Raw genomic sequence first — 18805 nt, 5'->3', positions numbered from 1 at the left:
TCGCGAAAAGTGGATTTTTTCTCAGGGATGTTTACACAAACATCGCCAATTGATGATGCCACATCGTCTGTCTGGGTGCTGCATTTGTGTATCAGTTTTGCTTCCGCAACACCAACGACGGACGGGACGACATCCTACGACAGCTGTGTAGTAGACAAGGTGCAGCCCGCTGCCATCGCGCGATCGTAGTGACTAGAAGGAAAATCTCCGGGAGACGCGTTTTTCTTTTTCACACGCCACCGGACCGGACCGATCGACAGCGTCAACAGCAGCGGTATGGCGCAAATCAGACTATTCGGAGTTGTCGGCTATGTGTACGCACTGCTCAACATTCTCATCGCCATCAGTGTCGCGATTCGATGTCTGGGATCGTTCGGAAGCGGTGAGTGTTTTTCGGGGCTTAAGGCGGTGTGGGAGATTCCTTAATCTTGGTTGCACAGTGGTGACGAAAAGGATTTTCAGTGTGAAAATCTAGGTGAAACCTGTTTAGTCTAGAAAGGAATATATTAGAAATTATTCAAACTAATTAGCAGTATCAATTTTGTAATGTACACCGGGGCAAGTTAAAAAGTGAAGTTTTGAAACAGATTTCTATTCTGCGCGTTTCACCGTATATTCTCGCGAAAAAATGTGCAAAAAAGATTAAAAATAGCCATGAAGTTATGCAAAAACAAAAAAAAAAAAACAAATCAATTGAAAATTCTTCAGAAACTTATTTCAAGAAATTTTAGTAAGTTTATTCCAATTATTCTATTATACCAAATGTTAAGACAAAAACTTCAATTCTTAGTCAACACACAACAATCCATTTGAAACCACTGTGCAGCGGACTCTAACGCCGACTGTGTCTCACCCCGATTGTGTCTATTTGCAGAATACGAAAATAACACGGTCCTGGCGCTTAAGTCGATATTTGCGCTGTTTTGCTTCGCATTCGCGATTATGCTGGTGATCGGCATCAAGAAGGTAGCCGAACAGTAGATTTCCATCCCTAGAACCAACTGGTTGAATATTATTTCTGTTTCAGGAAAAACTAGAATACATCATTGTGTACAGGATCTTCGTGCTGTTTCGAAGCACTTGTGGGCTGGTTTACATGATCATCAACCAGTTGATCGTTATTGTTGACAACGCCAATACGTCCAGCTCGCTAGTGGTGGTGTTCAGTGTGTTGTTGTTGATTGTTGCTGTATTGTTGTTTATCGGTAAGTTGCTGCAAGCTGTAAGAGACCGTTCATGACCCACGTGGACCAAGTTTTGATCAATTCTGATTTCCCACTGCCGTCGTAGTCCTTTATCCAAGCAAAAATTTTAAAATTTGTAGGTAAAGTAGACTTTTTCTAGTCTCCCCCTCTTTACACATACGTGGTTAATGAACAGCCCCTAATGATAGGAAAGGAAGTGGACTATTTTAATGTTTTTATCTAATTTTTAGGGTTCGTTACCATCGAACTGTGGGTTTTGGCTGGCATCAAAAGTTTCGTAGAACTGCCTATCGAAGTCGTTAAAATGCCTGCTGTAACTCCGGTGTAACAAAAATACAATATGTTATTTTAAGTCGCCAACGACGAATAAAATACAGAATAAACAAAAAAGATTAAAACTACAAGCTTAAAAATGAATCTGTAATATACATTCACTTAAAACCTTATCGAGTAGTGAGGCTTGTTATTTATTTATTTGCTTAGTTATACTTCAAATTATGATAAAACTGTGATAAAACTGAGTCAGCTGTGAGATCATAGTAGGTACTGATGTTGGAGGTCACTTGGAGCACCAGAGTTGTCATGAGAGGAAGTATTCGAGTATCGGTGTTGAAGTTTCGAAGTGCTGAATCAAGAGTTCTATCTACATGGAGGTTACTATTGAATATTGAACCCCGACACCCCTAAACTCGACAAATGGCGACGAGAAGAACCTGCAGCGTTATGAAATATATTCAGTAAGTAGAATCCAACAACCTTATTCATAAAGGTTGAGACATTGCTGGTGAAAAATGTCTAGCCGAGCAAGTGGTTGCTCAGGCAACAAACTTCGGCTTCCAGTATTGAGCGACAAGAAAATCAAGCTCTTCGCAAGGGACTGCCTCAGGAACGGATTTTATCCTTTGAGTTAGGCGAAAAACTATTCAAGTTCTTTGACAAGGTACTGTCTCAGGAACGGATTCTGTCCGTTGAGTTAGGCGATGATATTTCCAAGTTCACGTAAAAGGTGAACTGCCTCAGGAACGGATCCCTTCCGTTGAGTTAGACAATACGACAATGATTTTTCATAAGGGCCTAACTGACTTGATCGATTTCTCTTCGTCGACTCTCTCTTTCGCTAATAACTCGATCAAAACAAACAAAATCATTATTCTTTTTGTTTCTATAGCAACATGTAGTCGTCTTCTTCGCATTTCATCCAAAAAATCTTTGGAAAACTCAATACACATACTGTGATAACACGAAGAGAGGGTCGATGAAGAGAACTCGAAAATGTCAGTTAGGCCCAAATGAAAAATCAGTGTCGAATAGAACTTTCAAGCTTACCCAAAAGGTAAACTGCCTCAGGAGCGGATTCAATCCGTTGAGTAAAGCGACAAGTATTGAAGTTTGCCTTTGAGGTGGACTGCCTCAGGAACGGATTGTATTCCTTGACTTAGGCGAAAACTAGTTTAGTTCATCTGAAAGGTGAACTGCATCAGGAACGGTTATTTTCCGTTGAGTCAGACGATTATGAATTTCCCATATCAATACAATTATGAATCGAAATGTTTCCAAAAATGAAACCCTGAAAAATGAATGCTGTCGGCATACAGACACCCCACTTCTGAATACCATGGCAGAACAAATAACTTCGTGCGACAAAGGTACTTCAAGTTGAACGATTACACACCAGCAAGATTGCTCATATGATGAAGCAGAAGATACGGAAGGAGAATAGGGCACATTTTTCGGGCAGAAACTCACGCCTCCAAGTGCCAGTTGCCCTTCCTGACCTTCGCCAAACTTTTTTGAAAAAATCGACCATCAACTTGGATGATAGACAAAACTCGTGAACTCACACCTTTCCGTCCAACAGCAATGGTACTATCGTTAATGAAATCTCCTGACGACCGGGTTATCGTGAAGGCAATAAGACGTCCGTCGAATCACCCTAAAGGAAGGAAGATGTGGTGATATCCTGCGGAGATGATAGTAGGTACTGATGTTGGAGGTCACTTGGAGCACCAGAGCTGTCATGAGAGAAAGTATTCGAGTATCGGTGTAGAAGTTTCGAAGTCCTGAATCAAGAGTTCTATCTACTAAACTCCACAAGCTGCAAAGCTCCAAAATCGGTCACGTGCAACGCTCGCTAGACCACCTTGTTTGACGCTTCACTCTTCTTTGTGCCAAATGGATCCGTAGCGGACAGCTACTTTACAAACAGGCTTATTCTGCGCGGCGTGTGAGGTGAGACGGACGGTAACGTCCCAACTGGTACAAAGCGTTATTCTCAGCACTTCCACAGTTATTATTTGTGTATATTGTGTGGCAGGCACCAAGATACTCGATGCCCAAGAAATTCAAGGAAATTTCCTCAACGAATAAAACTTATTGTAAGAATCTCTTGAGAGTTTTCTGATAAATATCTTAATAAATAACTGAGAGAATCTGCTAATATATGGAGTAACACATGCATGAGCTTCTGAAGAAGTTCCAACAATATTTTTTGAAAGAGTTCCTGGAACAATTTATGAACTTTTAAAGGAAACCCCTATATGTATTCCTGAATGAATCAACAGATCTCTGTGAATAAATGTACCTTTTAAAGAAATCTTTGGTTGAATTCCCGGAGAGCTCAAAAAGATTCTTACAAAAATTCCTAAACTTTTGATAATACTCCTGGAGAAATTCCTTCATATTTAGAAGAATTCTTGCTGAACTGAAGGAATAATATAAATTCCTGCAAGAATGCTCCCACTGCAATTACAACAGGAAAATGTAGTATAAAACCAACTCGGTGGAGCATTATTCAACCCTTCAGCAATGACACCGTTGTATTTTGTACAATACGCTGAAAAAACCACGCCAGCTCTATACAAATCGTAAGAAATCATAACTGACCTCTTGGTAATTACGAACTCTTTTTAGGACTTTCCCAGAATTTCGTTCTTGATTTCCTTCAACAATTTCTCCATTCAAACATAAAGGAAACCCGTCCGAAGATTTTTTTTTTTTTTGAAACTGTAATGTCTTCCATGACTAACTGCAGTTCTTGCAGTAATTATTCATTCAGTTTGTTTAAAAACTAAATTCCTCCAAGAATGTTTCTACCTTTTTTCAATCTTTCCTCTTTAAATTTTCTTATTTTCATAGGAACCTTTTGAAGAATTCACAAATATGTTCAGGTTTTTAGGTATTCCTGGAGAATTCTCAAATAATGGAACCTTTGAAAAATCCTTGAATTCCTGGACGAATCACTGGAATGTATTCAAAAATTTCTGGATGAATTCAAGAAGGAACTCCTAGAGGCTTTTGCTAGAGAAATTACGAAGAGAATCCCTCTTAAATGAATTCCTGAAGGATTCCTCGAAAAAAAATTCTGAAAGAATCCCTAGAGGAATTTTTGTAAGAACTCTTGATGGAATCGTTGAGTAAACTCCTGAAGAAACTGTTGGAGGGATTTCCAAAGGAATCCCTTGAAAATGTTCAGGAAAAATTCTTGGAGAAATTCTAAGAGAAATTTCTATAGAAATCCCTACACAAATTTCGGAAGGAAATCCCTGGTGGAATTCTTGAAGGAGTCCTAGAATAATTCATAAAGCAATCATAAGGCAATCCCGAGGAATGGTCTGAAGGACATGAAAAATGTGTCGAAGAATTCCTAAAGGACATCCCTGGAAAAACTCCTAGAGGAATTTCTTGGAGAAAAACAAGAATCTCAGGACGACTTTATGGAAGAATTGCTTTATAGGAGCTGCATTCGGTACTCTTGAAGGAACTCATGGGTGGATTCTTGAACAAATCCGTGGATAAACTCCTATAATATTTTTTAGACAGTGTCTATGATCAGTGGTGAAAACATAGAAAATTAGTAGGAAACTTAAACCACCCACAACTAATCACGCCTAATCACGCTAAAAATGTACGACAAACCAACACACGATATATGTTCACAAACGTAAACAATAGATCTAATTTCCCCTAGAAGAAGGCTGCCAAAAAATCTGAAATCTTAAAACTCCGAGTATCAGAATCTACTAGTCGAAAACCACTGTAAATTTTTTTGGAGATAATTGTGAAAGAATTCCTGGATGACTTTTTGGATTCTGTATCCATCTTTCTAAAATTCCAATATGAATCACTGGAAAAATAGTCGAGAAATACTTGAAGTAATTAAAAAAACCCAGATTGATCCACCTAGTGGTGATAGTGCCTTTCTCGTCGAATATGTGCTCATGTTCTTTCCATCGACGTTAGCCAAAATGTTCCTGAATCCTGAGAACACTTCATATAGAAAAGCAACATTTTTAACAAAGCCATCATCAATTTGGGAAACTTATTGATGGTACATAATCCGATGTTATGTTCAACAGCAAAACAGAGTTAAACAATATCAGACCTCTCAGTTGACTGCTTGACCACTTTAACGCTAATCGTGCATTCGGGTCATTACGACCCCATTTCATGCACTACGGCAGCGGGTGAGCGGCAGCTAATGCATGAAGAAAGTTAACTTTATTCACAATCACAGATCACTTTATGATTTTCAACAAAGTTTTTTTCAGCAAACTTTTGGCCATATATTATTATCATTGGTAATACAATTCATGTAAAATTTGACCTCCTTACGAAAAAAAAAATGCAGAAAATGGAAATTTTCCATTTAAATTTCAATCGTAATGAGCAGTTATTTTAGAAGCAAAAGGAGATTGGAGATTGAATAAACTTTAATCGGTGTTGATGCGATCAAATAATAATTTTTGATGAGATCGCTTTGGTCACAATTTTGTTCTCTTGGGTATATGAAGACTTTGCACATTTCTTCACTTACTTATAATCTTACCCAACGTTTATAGGCTGTCAATAAAGCTACGATTTGATTTATCGCTTAGACATTTATTTTGTTCACTTTTATAATTCCGCTATGTGATGTGCAGCTTGCATGAGTTTTGTTCAATTTTATGTTTGACCACTTCCGGCGGGACACCTGGAACCGATTCCGGTTGTTTCAAATATGGTGTGAGACTATGTTCTTATCAACTTGTCAACCCGATCTACGTTACCTAAATTTTCTTGCTAACTGTTCGGAAAATTTTTGAGGAAGCCGCGATTTTATGTGTCGCATGCATGATTTTGGTCCACTTCTATTTAATCACTTTCGATGGAACACCCGCAACCGATTCCGAAATACTATTAAGTACTAGTTTTAGATGTGGCCTGAGACTATTTTCTTGTTGACCGTTCATCAGATTATCAAAAACACCGCTATGGTTTTATTTCTTTCTATATTTTACCACTTCCGGCGGGTTACTTGTCTCGTCACCAGTTTTGGAACACTACCGGTTCTCCAAAATATGGTCTGAAATTATTTGCTGGCAAACCATTTATCATGTTACTGAATAAGTCATTGGTATGTCGCATGTATTGGTTCTCTTTTACATTTGACCATTTCTGGTGGGACACCCGGAATCCGTTCCGTATCACACTGATTTGGCTTGCGTCTATTTTCTTGCAACTGTTCACCATGTTATTTACCTAAAAAGCCGTGATTTGAGGTATCGCATGCATGGGTTTGGTTTCACTTCCGGCCTGGAACCGGTTGCGGATCACTACCGGTAGTCTCTAAAATAGTCTGAGCCTATTTGATTGCTTACGTTTATTAGGTTATCAAAAAAGCCGCGCTGTGTCGCATGCATGGATTTGGTTCAATTTTATGTTTAGCCTCTTTTAGCGGGAAACCCCGAAACTATTTTCGGCACTACTGGTAGTTCCTAATGTGGTCTTACCCTATTTCCTTGATAAGCGGTCATCAAGTTGTCGGAAAAGCCGTGATTTGATGTGCCGTATGCATAAGTTTTGTTCACTTATATATACGGCCACTTCCGCACAGAAAAAAATATTCATGTCAAATTCAGCGAGAAATCATGCACATAAAGAGAATGCTAGAGTTAGTGCATATTTACATGAGATATCATGTAAAATTACGTTACAATCGTGTAAATTTCCGCTAATTGTCACGTAACCGATTGGAGTCCATGATAGTTTACGCGATGGTTGGCGGAAATTTACACGATGGTAATGTAATTTTACATTATATGTCATGTGAAAGTGCAATAACTTTAGCATTCCCTTTATGTGCATTATTTCTCGCTGAATTTTAATTACATATTTTTTTCTGTGCGGCGGGATACCCGGAACCGGTTCCGAAACACTACCGCACAGACAAACAGACGTAACACTTGCGAAATTTCCATCGACCACGTTTTTAACTATCATTTTAAATTTTCATAGTTGTGGCTTCACAACCAGGGGCGCGCGCATCGTTTTTCTATGCGTTTGATGTTTCATACTAGCGCCTTCTGTTGACGATATTGCACATCACAGTGGTTCGTGCAACTTTTCCACCAGGTAGTGTGAACTGGGCGATGGATTTCCATGAAAATCGTTCAAGGTGTTACGTCTGTTTATCTGTGACTACCGGTTCAGATATGGTTTGATACTATTTTTGCCAGCTTTCATTAGGTTATCAAAAAACACGCACTGATATGTCGCATGATTGGTTTTGGTTCATTTTTATATTTGACCACTTCCGGCGGGGCATCCGGAATCGGTTCAGATATGGTTTGAGACTGTTTTATTGCTAACTGTTCATCAGGTTATCGAAATTGTCGCAATTTGATGTATCGCATGCATATTGCCCGTTGTGAAGATTTATAGATTACGACGCAAATAAATGATTGAGCTCATTTTCAGCATACATGCGTTATAAATGTTTGTTTACAATGCAAAACTATCACCAAATGTGTACCTAACAACACAGCGGAAAATATTCACAACGACGCGGTCTGGTTTTATATCTGTGGGCCCACGCAAGAAAAATCCACGCAACTAATTTTCACGCAGGAGTCTAAACAGGTGGAATTTCCGCAATATATTTCGACAATGATTTTTCATAAGGACTTGACTGACTTGATCGATTTCTCTTCGTCGACTCTCTATTTCACTAATAACTTAATAAGGAAACATGTAGTCGTCTTCTTCGCATTTCATCAAAAAAATCTTTGGAAAACTCAATACACATTCTGTGATAACACAAAGAGAAGATCGATGAAGACAACTCGAAAATGTCAGTTAGGCCCAAATGAAAAATCAGTGTCGATTTGATTCACTTTTATATCTGGCCACTCCCGGTGGGACATCCAGAACCGGTTCCGGAACACTACCGGTTCAGATATGGTCTGAGACTGTTTTCTTGCTAACTGTTTATCAGGTAATCGAAAATGCCGCAGTTTGATGTGTCGCATGTATGTGTTTCTTACATTTTTATGCATGGCCCCTTCCAAGGGTACTGGTCCGGAACACCTAAATGGCAATAACTCCGGAACGGCTGGACCGATCCGAACCATTTTCAATAGGAAACAATGGGACCAGATCCCGCGTCGAATGAACCGTCGGTAATTAAAATCGGTTGATGCTTACTGCCAAAAAGCGATGTGAGTTTTTTTGTACACATACACACATACACACACACACACAGACATCACCTCAATTCGTCGAGCTGAGTTGATTGGTATATGTGACTTGACCCTCCGGGCCTTCTATCAAAAAGTCATTTTTGGAGTGAACATATAGCCTTTCCAGTACACTTAGTGTACGAGTAAGGCAAAAACAAATCTTCAGGAAATCCTGGAGAAAATCTTGGGTGCATGCCACAGTGGTTGAAATCGCGAAAAACACGATCGTGGGCATTTTGAGTGTAATAATAAGAAAATAATATAATGTGATGTTCTGCAAAGTTGTTACATATTTCAAGGAGCAACTTTTGATAACTTTTGATTTTTGATAAATTTACCCAAAAGTTAGATGAAAAATCTATTTTCTACAAAAGCAAAGAAAACTAAATAGTGTCTTCGGCAAAGTTATAGATAATATCATGCAGAAAAATATTGCTGAAGAGACTTTTGCTCTATCTTTTGAAATGAGCGATATATAATAAATTTAGTATAAAAAACCCCTTAAAACCTTGAAAAGCCACTAAATGCTTTATATCTCTTCTGGATTAGGTTTTCGAGGCTTCCGATGTTCTGAAGACTTTTTCATTATGTTATTGTGCATCTTTTTTCTTAAGACAGTGTTGCCATATTTTCATTGTTTCTATGTGATTTTTTAATTTTCCTATAAAAAGTTACTTTTTTTAATAATGAGATATCTCGAAAAGTTGCAAAAAGTTGCAAAAAATTCAAAGCATGATGAAAAGTTGAATAAAATTGCTATCTTATACAGGTCAACTGATGAGTTGCTCTCTGTCTCTTCGATGCTTAAAATCTGTTTGAAAATTGTCACTTTCACACTTTTTAATGTTGAAATAAATACTTTTTCCATGTGATAATCTAAAAATTGTGCTATACAATGTTCAGCAAAGTTGTTGCATATTTTTAGAACAAACTTTTGACAAAATTACTTTTTTCAAAAATTGCCTTAAAGTTAGTCAAAAATGTGCTTTTTTTCTTTGAAAACGCATGTTATCAAGAGAAATATTCAAGATAACTTCTTGGTGTCTTCGACAAAATTGTGCATTTATTGAATACAAAAAAGTTCCTTAAACATTCCATGTCAAGGAAATCAAATATAAAAAAGTTAAGTGAAATTTTCATGTTTTTCTAAACTCTTAAGGGGTTTTTTCATAAAATTAGCTCTAAAATGGTCATTTTTGAAGATAAAGTCATGGTGTCTTCGACAAAGTTTTTCCATTTAACATTTAGAACAACTTTCCTGAAGACGCCATTTTGATTTGCGGATTCCTAAGAAAAATATTTATTTATCTAACTTTAAGGCAATTTTTTTGAAAAAGTAATTTTGTCAAAAGTTTGCTCTAAAAATATGCAACAACTTTGCTGAACATTGTATAGCACAATTTTTAGATTATCACATGGAAAAAGCATTTATTTCAACATTAAAAAGTGTGAAAGTGACAATTTTCAAACAGATTTTAAGCATCGAAGAGACAGAGAGCAACTCATCAGTTGACCTGTATAAGATAGCAATTTTATTCAACTTTTCATCATGCTTTGAATTTTTTGCAACTTTTTGCAACTTTTCGAGATATCTCATTATTAAAAACAGTAATTTTTTATAGGAAAATTAAAAAATCACATAGAAACAATGAAAATATGGCAACACTGTCTTAAGAAAAAAGATGCACAATAACATAATGAAAAAGTCTTCAGAACATCAGAAGCCTCGAAAACCTAATCCAAAAGAGATATAAAGCATTTAGTGGCTTTTCAAGGTTTTAAGGGGTTTTTATACTAAATTTATTATATATCGCTCATTTCAAAAGATAGAGCAAAAGCCTCTTCGGCAATGTTTTTCTGCATGATATTATCTATAACTTTGCCGAAGACATCATTTAGTTTTCTTTGCTTTTGTAGAAAATAGATTTTTCATCTAACTTTTGGGTAAATTTATCAAAAATCAAAAGTTATCAAAAGTTGCTCCTTAAAATATGTAACAACTTTGCAGAACATCACATTATATTATTTTCACATTATCACACTCAAAATGCCCACGATCGTGTTTTTCGCGATTTCAACCACTGTGCATGCCTGGAAAAGATGCTGGAAGGATTTCTGAAATTTCTGAAAAAAAAACCCCTGAAGAGGAATTTCTGAAGAAATCCCAAGAGGAATTCTCGGAGGAATTTCTAAAGCAACCCCTGGAATAATGTCTGAAAGTATACCTGGAGGTATTCTTGGAAGAACTCCTTGGATATGTCCCTGGAGTAATTTCTGGAAGAATCACTAGAGAAATTCTGGGAAGGATCTCTTGAGAAATTTCTGAAGAAATTTTCTTAGAAATTCCTGGATGAATTCCTAAAGAAATTTCTCGGATTTCCCGAGAATTCTAGGACAAATTCGTGAATTCCTGGAGGAAGCTCTGGAGGAATTCCTGGAGGTAATCCTGGAGGAATGCCTGGAGGCATTTTTGGAGGAGAACCTGGAGAACTCCTTAGAGGAATTCCTGGATGAATTTCTGCTTGAATTTCCAGAGGAATCCCTGGAATTCTTGGAAGAATTCCTGGAGGAATCGCTTGACGAAATGCTAGGAGGAATTTGTTGACATTCCAGGAGGATCCCTGGAGGAATTCCTGGAAGAATCTCTAGAGGAACTTCTGGAGGAATCCCTTCTTTTCTTGAGAATTCTCTGCAGGCATTGCCGGAGGAAGCCTAGGAGAAATTTTTAGAGGAATTCTTAGAGGATTTCCTGGAAAAAATCCCAGAGGAATCCCTAGAAAGATTCTTGGAGGATTTGCTGAAAAAATACCTTCAGATAAGTTGCTGAAGGAACCCTTGAAAGAATTATAATCCCTGAAGGTGTTCCTAAAAGAATCACATAAGAAATTCACGAGTAAATCCCTGGAGGAATTCTTGGAGGAATTTCTGAAAAAAAAACCACGAGGAAACTTGATAGCTATCCCATGAGGAATTACTTAGAAAATCCCAGGAGAGTTTTCTTAACAAATTCCCGGAAGAATTTCTATAGGAATCTCTGGAAAAAATCACGTTTGCAGTACATTTTTTTAAAGGATTTCATGGATTAATGTTTGAATAATCTCTGGTATTTTTTTTTTTTTTTTGAAGAATTCCTTGAGGAAATTATTGCATAAATACTTCCAATAATTTCAGATGGAATTATTGGAGTAATCTCTAGCGGAGTTCTTGAAGGAATACAGGGGATAGACAAAATGATCGGGACAGGCAAAATTTTCACTTTCCAAAAAATGTTCAACTAGCTGTAACTTTTCGAAAAATGCATCCAATATTCTCAAATTTTTACTGTAAGTTCTTCAACTAGTTGTGTATCAGTGGACAAAATTTGGAAAAAATCGGACAATTCTTCACGAAGTTATAAAAATTTTTGAAAAAGATAAAATTATCCGATAGCCAACTTTGAGCTGTTATACCTCCGGATTCAATGAACCGATTGCAATGAAATTTTGACCATTCATGACTTATATAATAAACTCTGAAAATTATTTGACTTAACTTGAAATTTTAGACAAGCGAAAAAGTTATAGCGATTTTATTTTTTTCACGATTTTTTAGTAAATTGGTCTATTTTTAATATGCATCCCATTACTTTTTCAATTTATTGGGGGCTATGTTGTTACTTTCCTTCAAAACGCATTTATATGTAAGTCAATTAGAGGGAAACTTAATGAACTATAATTTGCATCTTGAATTTTGAAACGATGTTGATGTTTTGGATAATTTGGTGTTTTATTAGAAAAATAATGTAATCGTTATAATTTTCTTCCGTGTTAAGAATATTAAGTTAAGTTAATGGTTTTTCATAGCTCATTATATAAGTCATTAATGGCCAAAATTTCATTACATTCGATTAATTGAATCCGGAGATATAACAGCTCAAAGTTGGCTATCGGATAATTTTACCATTTTCAAAAATCTTTATAACTTCGTGAAAAATTGTCCGATCTTTTCCAAATTTTGTCCACTGATACAAAACTAGTTGAAGAACTTACAGTAAAAATTTGAGAATATTTGATGCACTCTTCGAAAAGTTACAGCTAATTGAACATTTTTTGAAAAGTGAAAAATTTGCTTGTCCCGATCATTTTGTCTATCCCCTGTATATGAAGAAATCCCTGAAAAAAACTCTGTAGCTGCAGCTGAACCAGCAGAAATACCTAAAAGGATCTCTGGATTTTTTTTGAGTTCCTGGGGAGATTCCTAAAAGAATCCCCGAAAAAAGCACTGTAACTATACCTGAAGAAACCTCTAAAGATATCCCAGTAAAAATTTTGGGAGGAATGTCTGGTGAAATCCCTAGAGGAATTCTTGAAGGAATCCCTGGAGAATATATTGACAGTGTTCCTGAAACAATTCTTTAAGATGTGAATTTTGAGTTACTACACGCTAGCAGTATATGGTTCTAGCAAGTCCTTCTTTTTCCTTCCTTGAATAAAAATCACAAAATTAAGCCATTCAACCACAGAGATGAAAATTTGGTAATTGGCCATACCAACACCACCGCTCCCAAAACTGGATACGCGTACGCACCTTAAGATTCGTTTAAGAAGTATTATCATGATAGACGGCATAAACGTAGTTAGAGGGGGGCAGGGGAGGCCGCAATACATCATGGATTGCTCCAGAGAATTTTTCAAGAATTCCTCTATAGATTTCATCAGCATTCATCGGGGAATTTCTCCAGGAATATCTATAGAGGTTCCTTTAGTGATTCTTCCAGTGCATTAAGGCTTCCTCCAAGAATTTCTCCAGGGATTCCCAATGGAATGTCAACGGAAATTCTTTCAGGTATTTTTGCATGTGTTCCTTCAGAGATTTCTTCAGGGATTACTCCATATATTTCTTCAAGAATTACACTAGAGATGGCTCCAATAATTCATTCTGGAATAATTTGAAGTATTCCAGCAGGAATATCTTCCAGAAACCCTTACTGGAAATTTTACCAGAGATTAGCTAAAAGTTAATCCAGAAGTTCCTTAAAACATTGTCCAAACCTTCTTTTGCGAGTCCATCCAAAGATTGCAACAATAATTCGTCCAAAAATCATTGCAGACATGGATTCCTTCATATTTTTTTTCCTACAGAAACTCTTCCAGGAATTGTTAAGAAAGCTTTCCTGGGATTCCAAAAGAATTCCTCATGGGATTTTTTAGGAATTCCACCCGGGATCCCAGGTGCATTTCTTCTGTGTTTCTTTCAGGAACGACTCCAGGGATTATTTTAAAAAAATCTGCAAAGATTTCCCCAGGAAAACTTTTTTAAATTCCTCCAGGAGTTCCTTTTTAAAATTCTTTCAGGAACTTCTCCAGAAATTAATCCAGTACTTCCTCCAGGGACTGCTTAGGGATTTCCTTAGGAATGCCTCTAAGAATTGCTTCCGGGATTCCTCATGGGGTTTCTTCAGGAACACCTGCAGGAATTCCTTCAGGAACTGCTACAGAGATTCCTCAAAGAGTTGCTCCACGAACTCTTCTTAGAATTCCTTCATGATTTATCCAAGGATTCCATCTGCAATTTCTTCCGGAATTATTCCTGGGATTCCTCCACCAATTTCTCCAGGAGTCTTTCCAGAGATTCCTCCGTTAATCCCTACAGGCATTCCCCTAGGATATCCTCCAGGAATCTCTCCAAGAAATTCTGCAGGGCATAACTCGAGAATTCCTTCTGTGTTTCTTTCTGAAAAAAACTTATTTTAAAAATTCTTCCAAAGCGCCTCCCAGGAATTCCTCTTAGGATTCCTTCAGGAATTCCTCCTTGTATTCTTTAAAGAGCTTCTTCAGGAATAAATTCAGTACTTCCTTCAGGGACTGTTTAGGGATTTCCTTAGGAATTCCCCTTGAAATTGCTTCCAGGATTCCTTCTGGAGTTTCTTCAGGAACTCTTCTAAGGATTCATATAGAATTTCTCAAAGAATTTCATCTGCGATTTCTTCAGGAATTATTCCTGGCATTCCTCTACAAATTCCATAAGAGATTCATCCACTAATTTCTTCATGACTTCCTCTAGGATTTTTTCCAGGGATTTCTCTGGGAATTCCTGCAGGGATTTCTCTGAAAATACCTCAAGGCATTCATCTAGAGATTCCTCCAGGAATTCCGCCAGAAATTCCTCGAGGGGTTTCTCCAGGAATTCATGTGGAGATTCTTTTAGTAATTCCTACAGGTATTCCTCTAGTATATCTTCCAGGGATCCCTCCAAGAATTCCTACAATATTTTTTTTTTAGAGATTCCTGGAGGATGGTTTCCTCAATATGTTCCTTCTCCGGGCTTTCCTCCAGTAATTGCTTCCGGGATTCTTCCGAGAATTCCACACGGAATTCCTACAGGAATTTATTCAGGAAATCTCTTACAGGAATTCCTCCATAGATTTTCCCATGAATTACTTCAGGGAAACCTCAGAAATGCATGCAGACATTCCTCTAGGATTTCATCCAGGAATTTCTCCAGGGTCTCCTCAAGGAATTCCTCCAGGAATTTCTTCAGGGATCTCTCCAGGTATTTCACCAGGTACTAAGCAGGGAATTTCATCATAAATTATGCCAGCAATTCGTCCAAAAATTTCTCCAGGAAATTCTTCAAAAGTTCTTCCAGGATTATCTCTAGGAATACCTTCTATATTTTTTCAGGGTATTCCTCCAAGAATTCTTCCGGATTTTCCTCCGGATTCCTCTAGGAGTTCCGCTAAAAACTCTTCGAGGAACTTCTTAAGGGATATTTCTAGGGATTTCTCCATGAAGTTCTCTAAGGATTCCCCCAGGGACTCCTTCAGAAATTTCTTCGAGGATTTCTCCAGGAATTCCACCAGAAATTCTTCAGGAAATCCCCTAGGAATTTCTTCAGAGATTCTTCCAGGAAATCTCCAGGAATACTATCAGGCATTTTTCAGGGATTCCTCCAGAGATTCGTCCAGGAATTGCTTCAGGGATTCCTCCATGAATTTCTCCAGGGATATTCCCACAGATTCCTCTAGGGAATCCGGCAGAAATTCCTTCAAGGGTTCATCCAGGAATTTCTCAAGGGATTTTTTCAGAAATTTCTCCAGCAATTCCTCCCAGAATTCCTTTGGAGATATCTCCAGGAATTTTTCCAGGGATTGCTCCAAGAATTCATCCAAGAAATTTCTCCAGGAATTCGTGCTAGGTCTCATCCAAAAATTCTTCCAGGAATTACGCCAGAAATGTGTTCAGAAGGTTTTCCAGGCATTCCTTCAGGATTCTTCCTAAAAATTTGCCCTGGAACTGCTTCAGGGATTCCTCCACTAATTCCTTCAGGGATTTCTCCAAAAATTCCTCCAAGGATTCCTTCTGAAATTTCTCTTAAATTTTCTCTAGGAATTCCTCAAGAGATTTCTTCTGAAATTTTTCTAGGCATTCCTCTCAGATTTCCTCCAGGAATTTCTCCAGAATTTTTTTCATAGAATACTTCAGCAATTTATCTAGGATTTCGTCATGAGATGTCTTCAGATATTTCTCTAGGTATTCTTCCCATAATTTATACAGGAATTCATCCAGTTTGACTTCCCGAAATTCTTCCAGGGATTCTTCCGGGAATTCCTTCAAGGATTCTTCAGTGCTTCCTCCAGGTATTCCTGTAGGAAATTCTCCAGGGATTCATCCAGGTGTTTCTTTAGGGATTTTTCCAGGGAATTTTCCAGGGATTGCTCCGGGAATTCCTCAAATGATTTCTTCAGAAATTCCTCTCAGGTTCTCTTAAAAAATCATTCAGGAGTCCCTTCGGAAATTTCATTAATCCTTCAATGTTCTTTTCACGGATGTACCCAAGATCTTCTCCAGGATTACCTGATGATTTTTTAAAATTATTTCAAGAATTTCTGGTGGAATTCCTCCAGCGAATAGTATTGGAAAATAATTTTAAAACTTTAATTAAAAGGACTCATACAGGAAGCAGGAAATTCTAGGTTAGTCCTCGAAAGAGTTCTGCTATAATTTCTTATGAATGTTTTGTAGACATTATCAGTAGCAAAATAATGCACGAGTGAATAAAAATCCTCAATCTTCCAGAAATTGGGCCGCTACCGCTACCGCTGATGTGTGGCTGTTGGTTGTTCCTGTTCCCAGTCCGATTGGGGGTCCATTATGGGTTGCCGTTCGCCGATGTCCAAGTATCCGGGTCCATTTGAGCCATGGGCTCAGAAGAGGGTCAGTGTCAGCTGCTCTCAGGGGGAAGAGCAACTGACGAAAGTGCCGGGGCTGGGTTCGAACCCATGACCATCTGCTTATGAAGCAAACGTGTAGCCACTGCGCCACGGGCCCCGGCTAAAATATAATGTTATTATCACAGACAAACAGACGTAACACCTTGAACGGTTTTCATGGAAATCCTTCGCTCAGTTCACACTACCATCACCTGGTGGAAAAGTTTCACGAATCATTGTGTCGTGCAATATCGTCAACAGAAGGCGCTAGTGTGAAACGTCAAACGCATAGAAAACGATGCGCACGTCTCTGGTTCTGAAAGCCACAACTATGAAAATTTAAAATGATCGTTAAAAGCGTGGTCGATGGAAAGTTCGCAAGTGTTACGTCTGTTTGTCTGTGTTATTAAATTCAATTTCATCGTATTGCGATAAAATTTAAGTGCTGTGTCCTGTCTCGCGCTGCGTTTTTTTTTTGTGTAGTGTCGAGGTTCTTACGTTAGCACAAACCTCAAGAAATTGAAATCTAACGTTTGGTTTAACAAGAGAATGATTCAAAAAAAGATCGAAAATGTTGATCAATCTTGCCGTGGATTACGTTATTATCTATAATATGTAGGAGTGAAAACTAATGATATGTACTTAATATGAGCTTTCATTTATTTGAAATGACAAATTATAACTTTGTATTATTCTTGGTATATTTACAGTTTTTAGCACTGGAAATTTCTACATGCTATGATTGGCGTGCATCCAAACGGCATCAATCATATGTACTTATGCCATAACCTTGTAGAGCCGCGCTTTAAAAAAAAATAAAAAATGCTGTAAAACGATGTTCAATTTCCTCAACCGCACCACCAATCCTTCATCAGATATTAATTATTACGAGAGAGCTGTACCCTCCTCCAATTAAGATTCTACGCAAATCCAAGCAAAACTCGATCGATTTGCTTCGATGCAATGTAGTAAGATACCGACCCCCAAGTCGCGACGTCAATCCCTGATCGAAATTAAACTCGTTTTCCGTGTGAATTTTTAGTGCTGCGAAGTGATGAACGACCGTCAGCTACAACTAACAGGGGCAGTAACTTTGTCGACAGATATTGACCTTGGGAGGGGTTTGGTGTACTTTGCGATATGAGGGGTTGAACGAAATTCATCTCCGATGTGGTGACGGCTAGATATTTTCGTGGAAAGATTTATTAAGTGGGTGTTTTATGACAGGTTTCTTTTTCTGATTCGACGCTTTCCAGTATCAAAGTGTTGACGGCAAAAAATATATATTGGTTCAATAAACCTCTTCTTTCACGCACATCAGTGATTAAACTCACCCAAAACATGTTGTCAATAATTATATTCAGCCTTCATTTGGTGTAAATATCTTTTTATTGAAATGGACAGCTCTCCACATCACAATTTTATCTTAGTTTTTATTTCTGTTTTAAAAATTATGAATTTTCAAAGTCAATTAATCATATCATATAGTGGAAACTACACTAACAACACAAAAATCACTGGGAATAGGGAAAATTTTCGTGATTTTCATCGTTACCTAATTGTCATATCTTACAAGGGCAACTCAGCAAAACAACATAAGCACCATCCGATCGTTCTATCCGGGGGTTTGCATTTTTTTTAATCGCATTGCAATTCACACTTCGATGCATATCACTTCAATACACCTATTTTTTCTATATTTCTGTCCAAATGTAGTTTTTCTTGTTAAAATTTAATCTCTTAGATCTTTCATGCTAAAGCATAAATTTTCAGTCACTAGTGATAAGTCTATCACTGATAAGCTTATCCACGTAGAACAATAACTCTAGGTGGTCTCAATACTGCAGAGACTTTTTTAGTTATCGACCTCAGCTTTTTATAAGACTCCTAGTATTTGTGCCACCACTTTTCAA

The 18805-nt window shown here is 37.5% G+C and overlaps 1 protein-coding gene across 1 annotated transcript; it reads left to right on the top strand.

Annotated features, from left to right (window-relative positions):
• Window positions 1-1662, top strand: LOC109404916 (uncharacterized). Its single transcript, XM_019677868.3, has 4 exons — window positions 1-382; window positions 875-966; window positions 1028-1205; window positions 1436-1662. Exons 1-4 carry the CDS (start codon window positions 277-279, stop codon window positions 1531-1533), a joined length of 474 nt encoding a protein of 157 aa, XP_019533413.3. The 5' UTR covers window positions 1-276; the 3' UTR covers window positions 1534-1662.
• Window positions 1663-18805: the final 17143 nt, after the last annotated feature.

Source organism: Aedes albopictus, chromosome 2 (genome assembly GCF_035046485.1).
Source record: "Aedes albopictus strain Foshan chromosome 2, AalbF5, whole genome shotgun sequence".
In the NCBI taxonomy this organism is placed as follows: Eukaryota; Metazoa; Arthropoda; class Insecta; order Diptera; family Culicidae; genus Aedes; species Aedes albopictus.
The sequence above is the reverse complement of the archived record's forward strand: the minus strand, read 5'-3'. Positions and strand labels throughout refer to the sequence as shown.

Coding starts and splice junctions, on each gene's coding strand:
- LOC109404916 (XM_019677868.3), top strand. CDS start 277: ATGGCGCAAATCAGACTATTCGGAGTTGTCGGCTATGTGTACGCACTG. Junction 967..1,027: donor TGGTGATCGGCATCAAGAAG/GTAGCCGAACAG, acceptor TTTCTGTTTCAG/GAAAAACTAGAATACATCAT. Junction 1,206..1,435: donor TGCTGTATTGTTGTTTATCG/GTAAGTTGCTGC, acceptor TCTAATTTTTAG/GGTTCGTTACCATCGAACTG.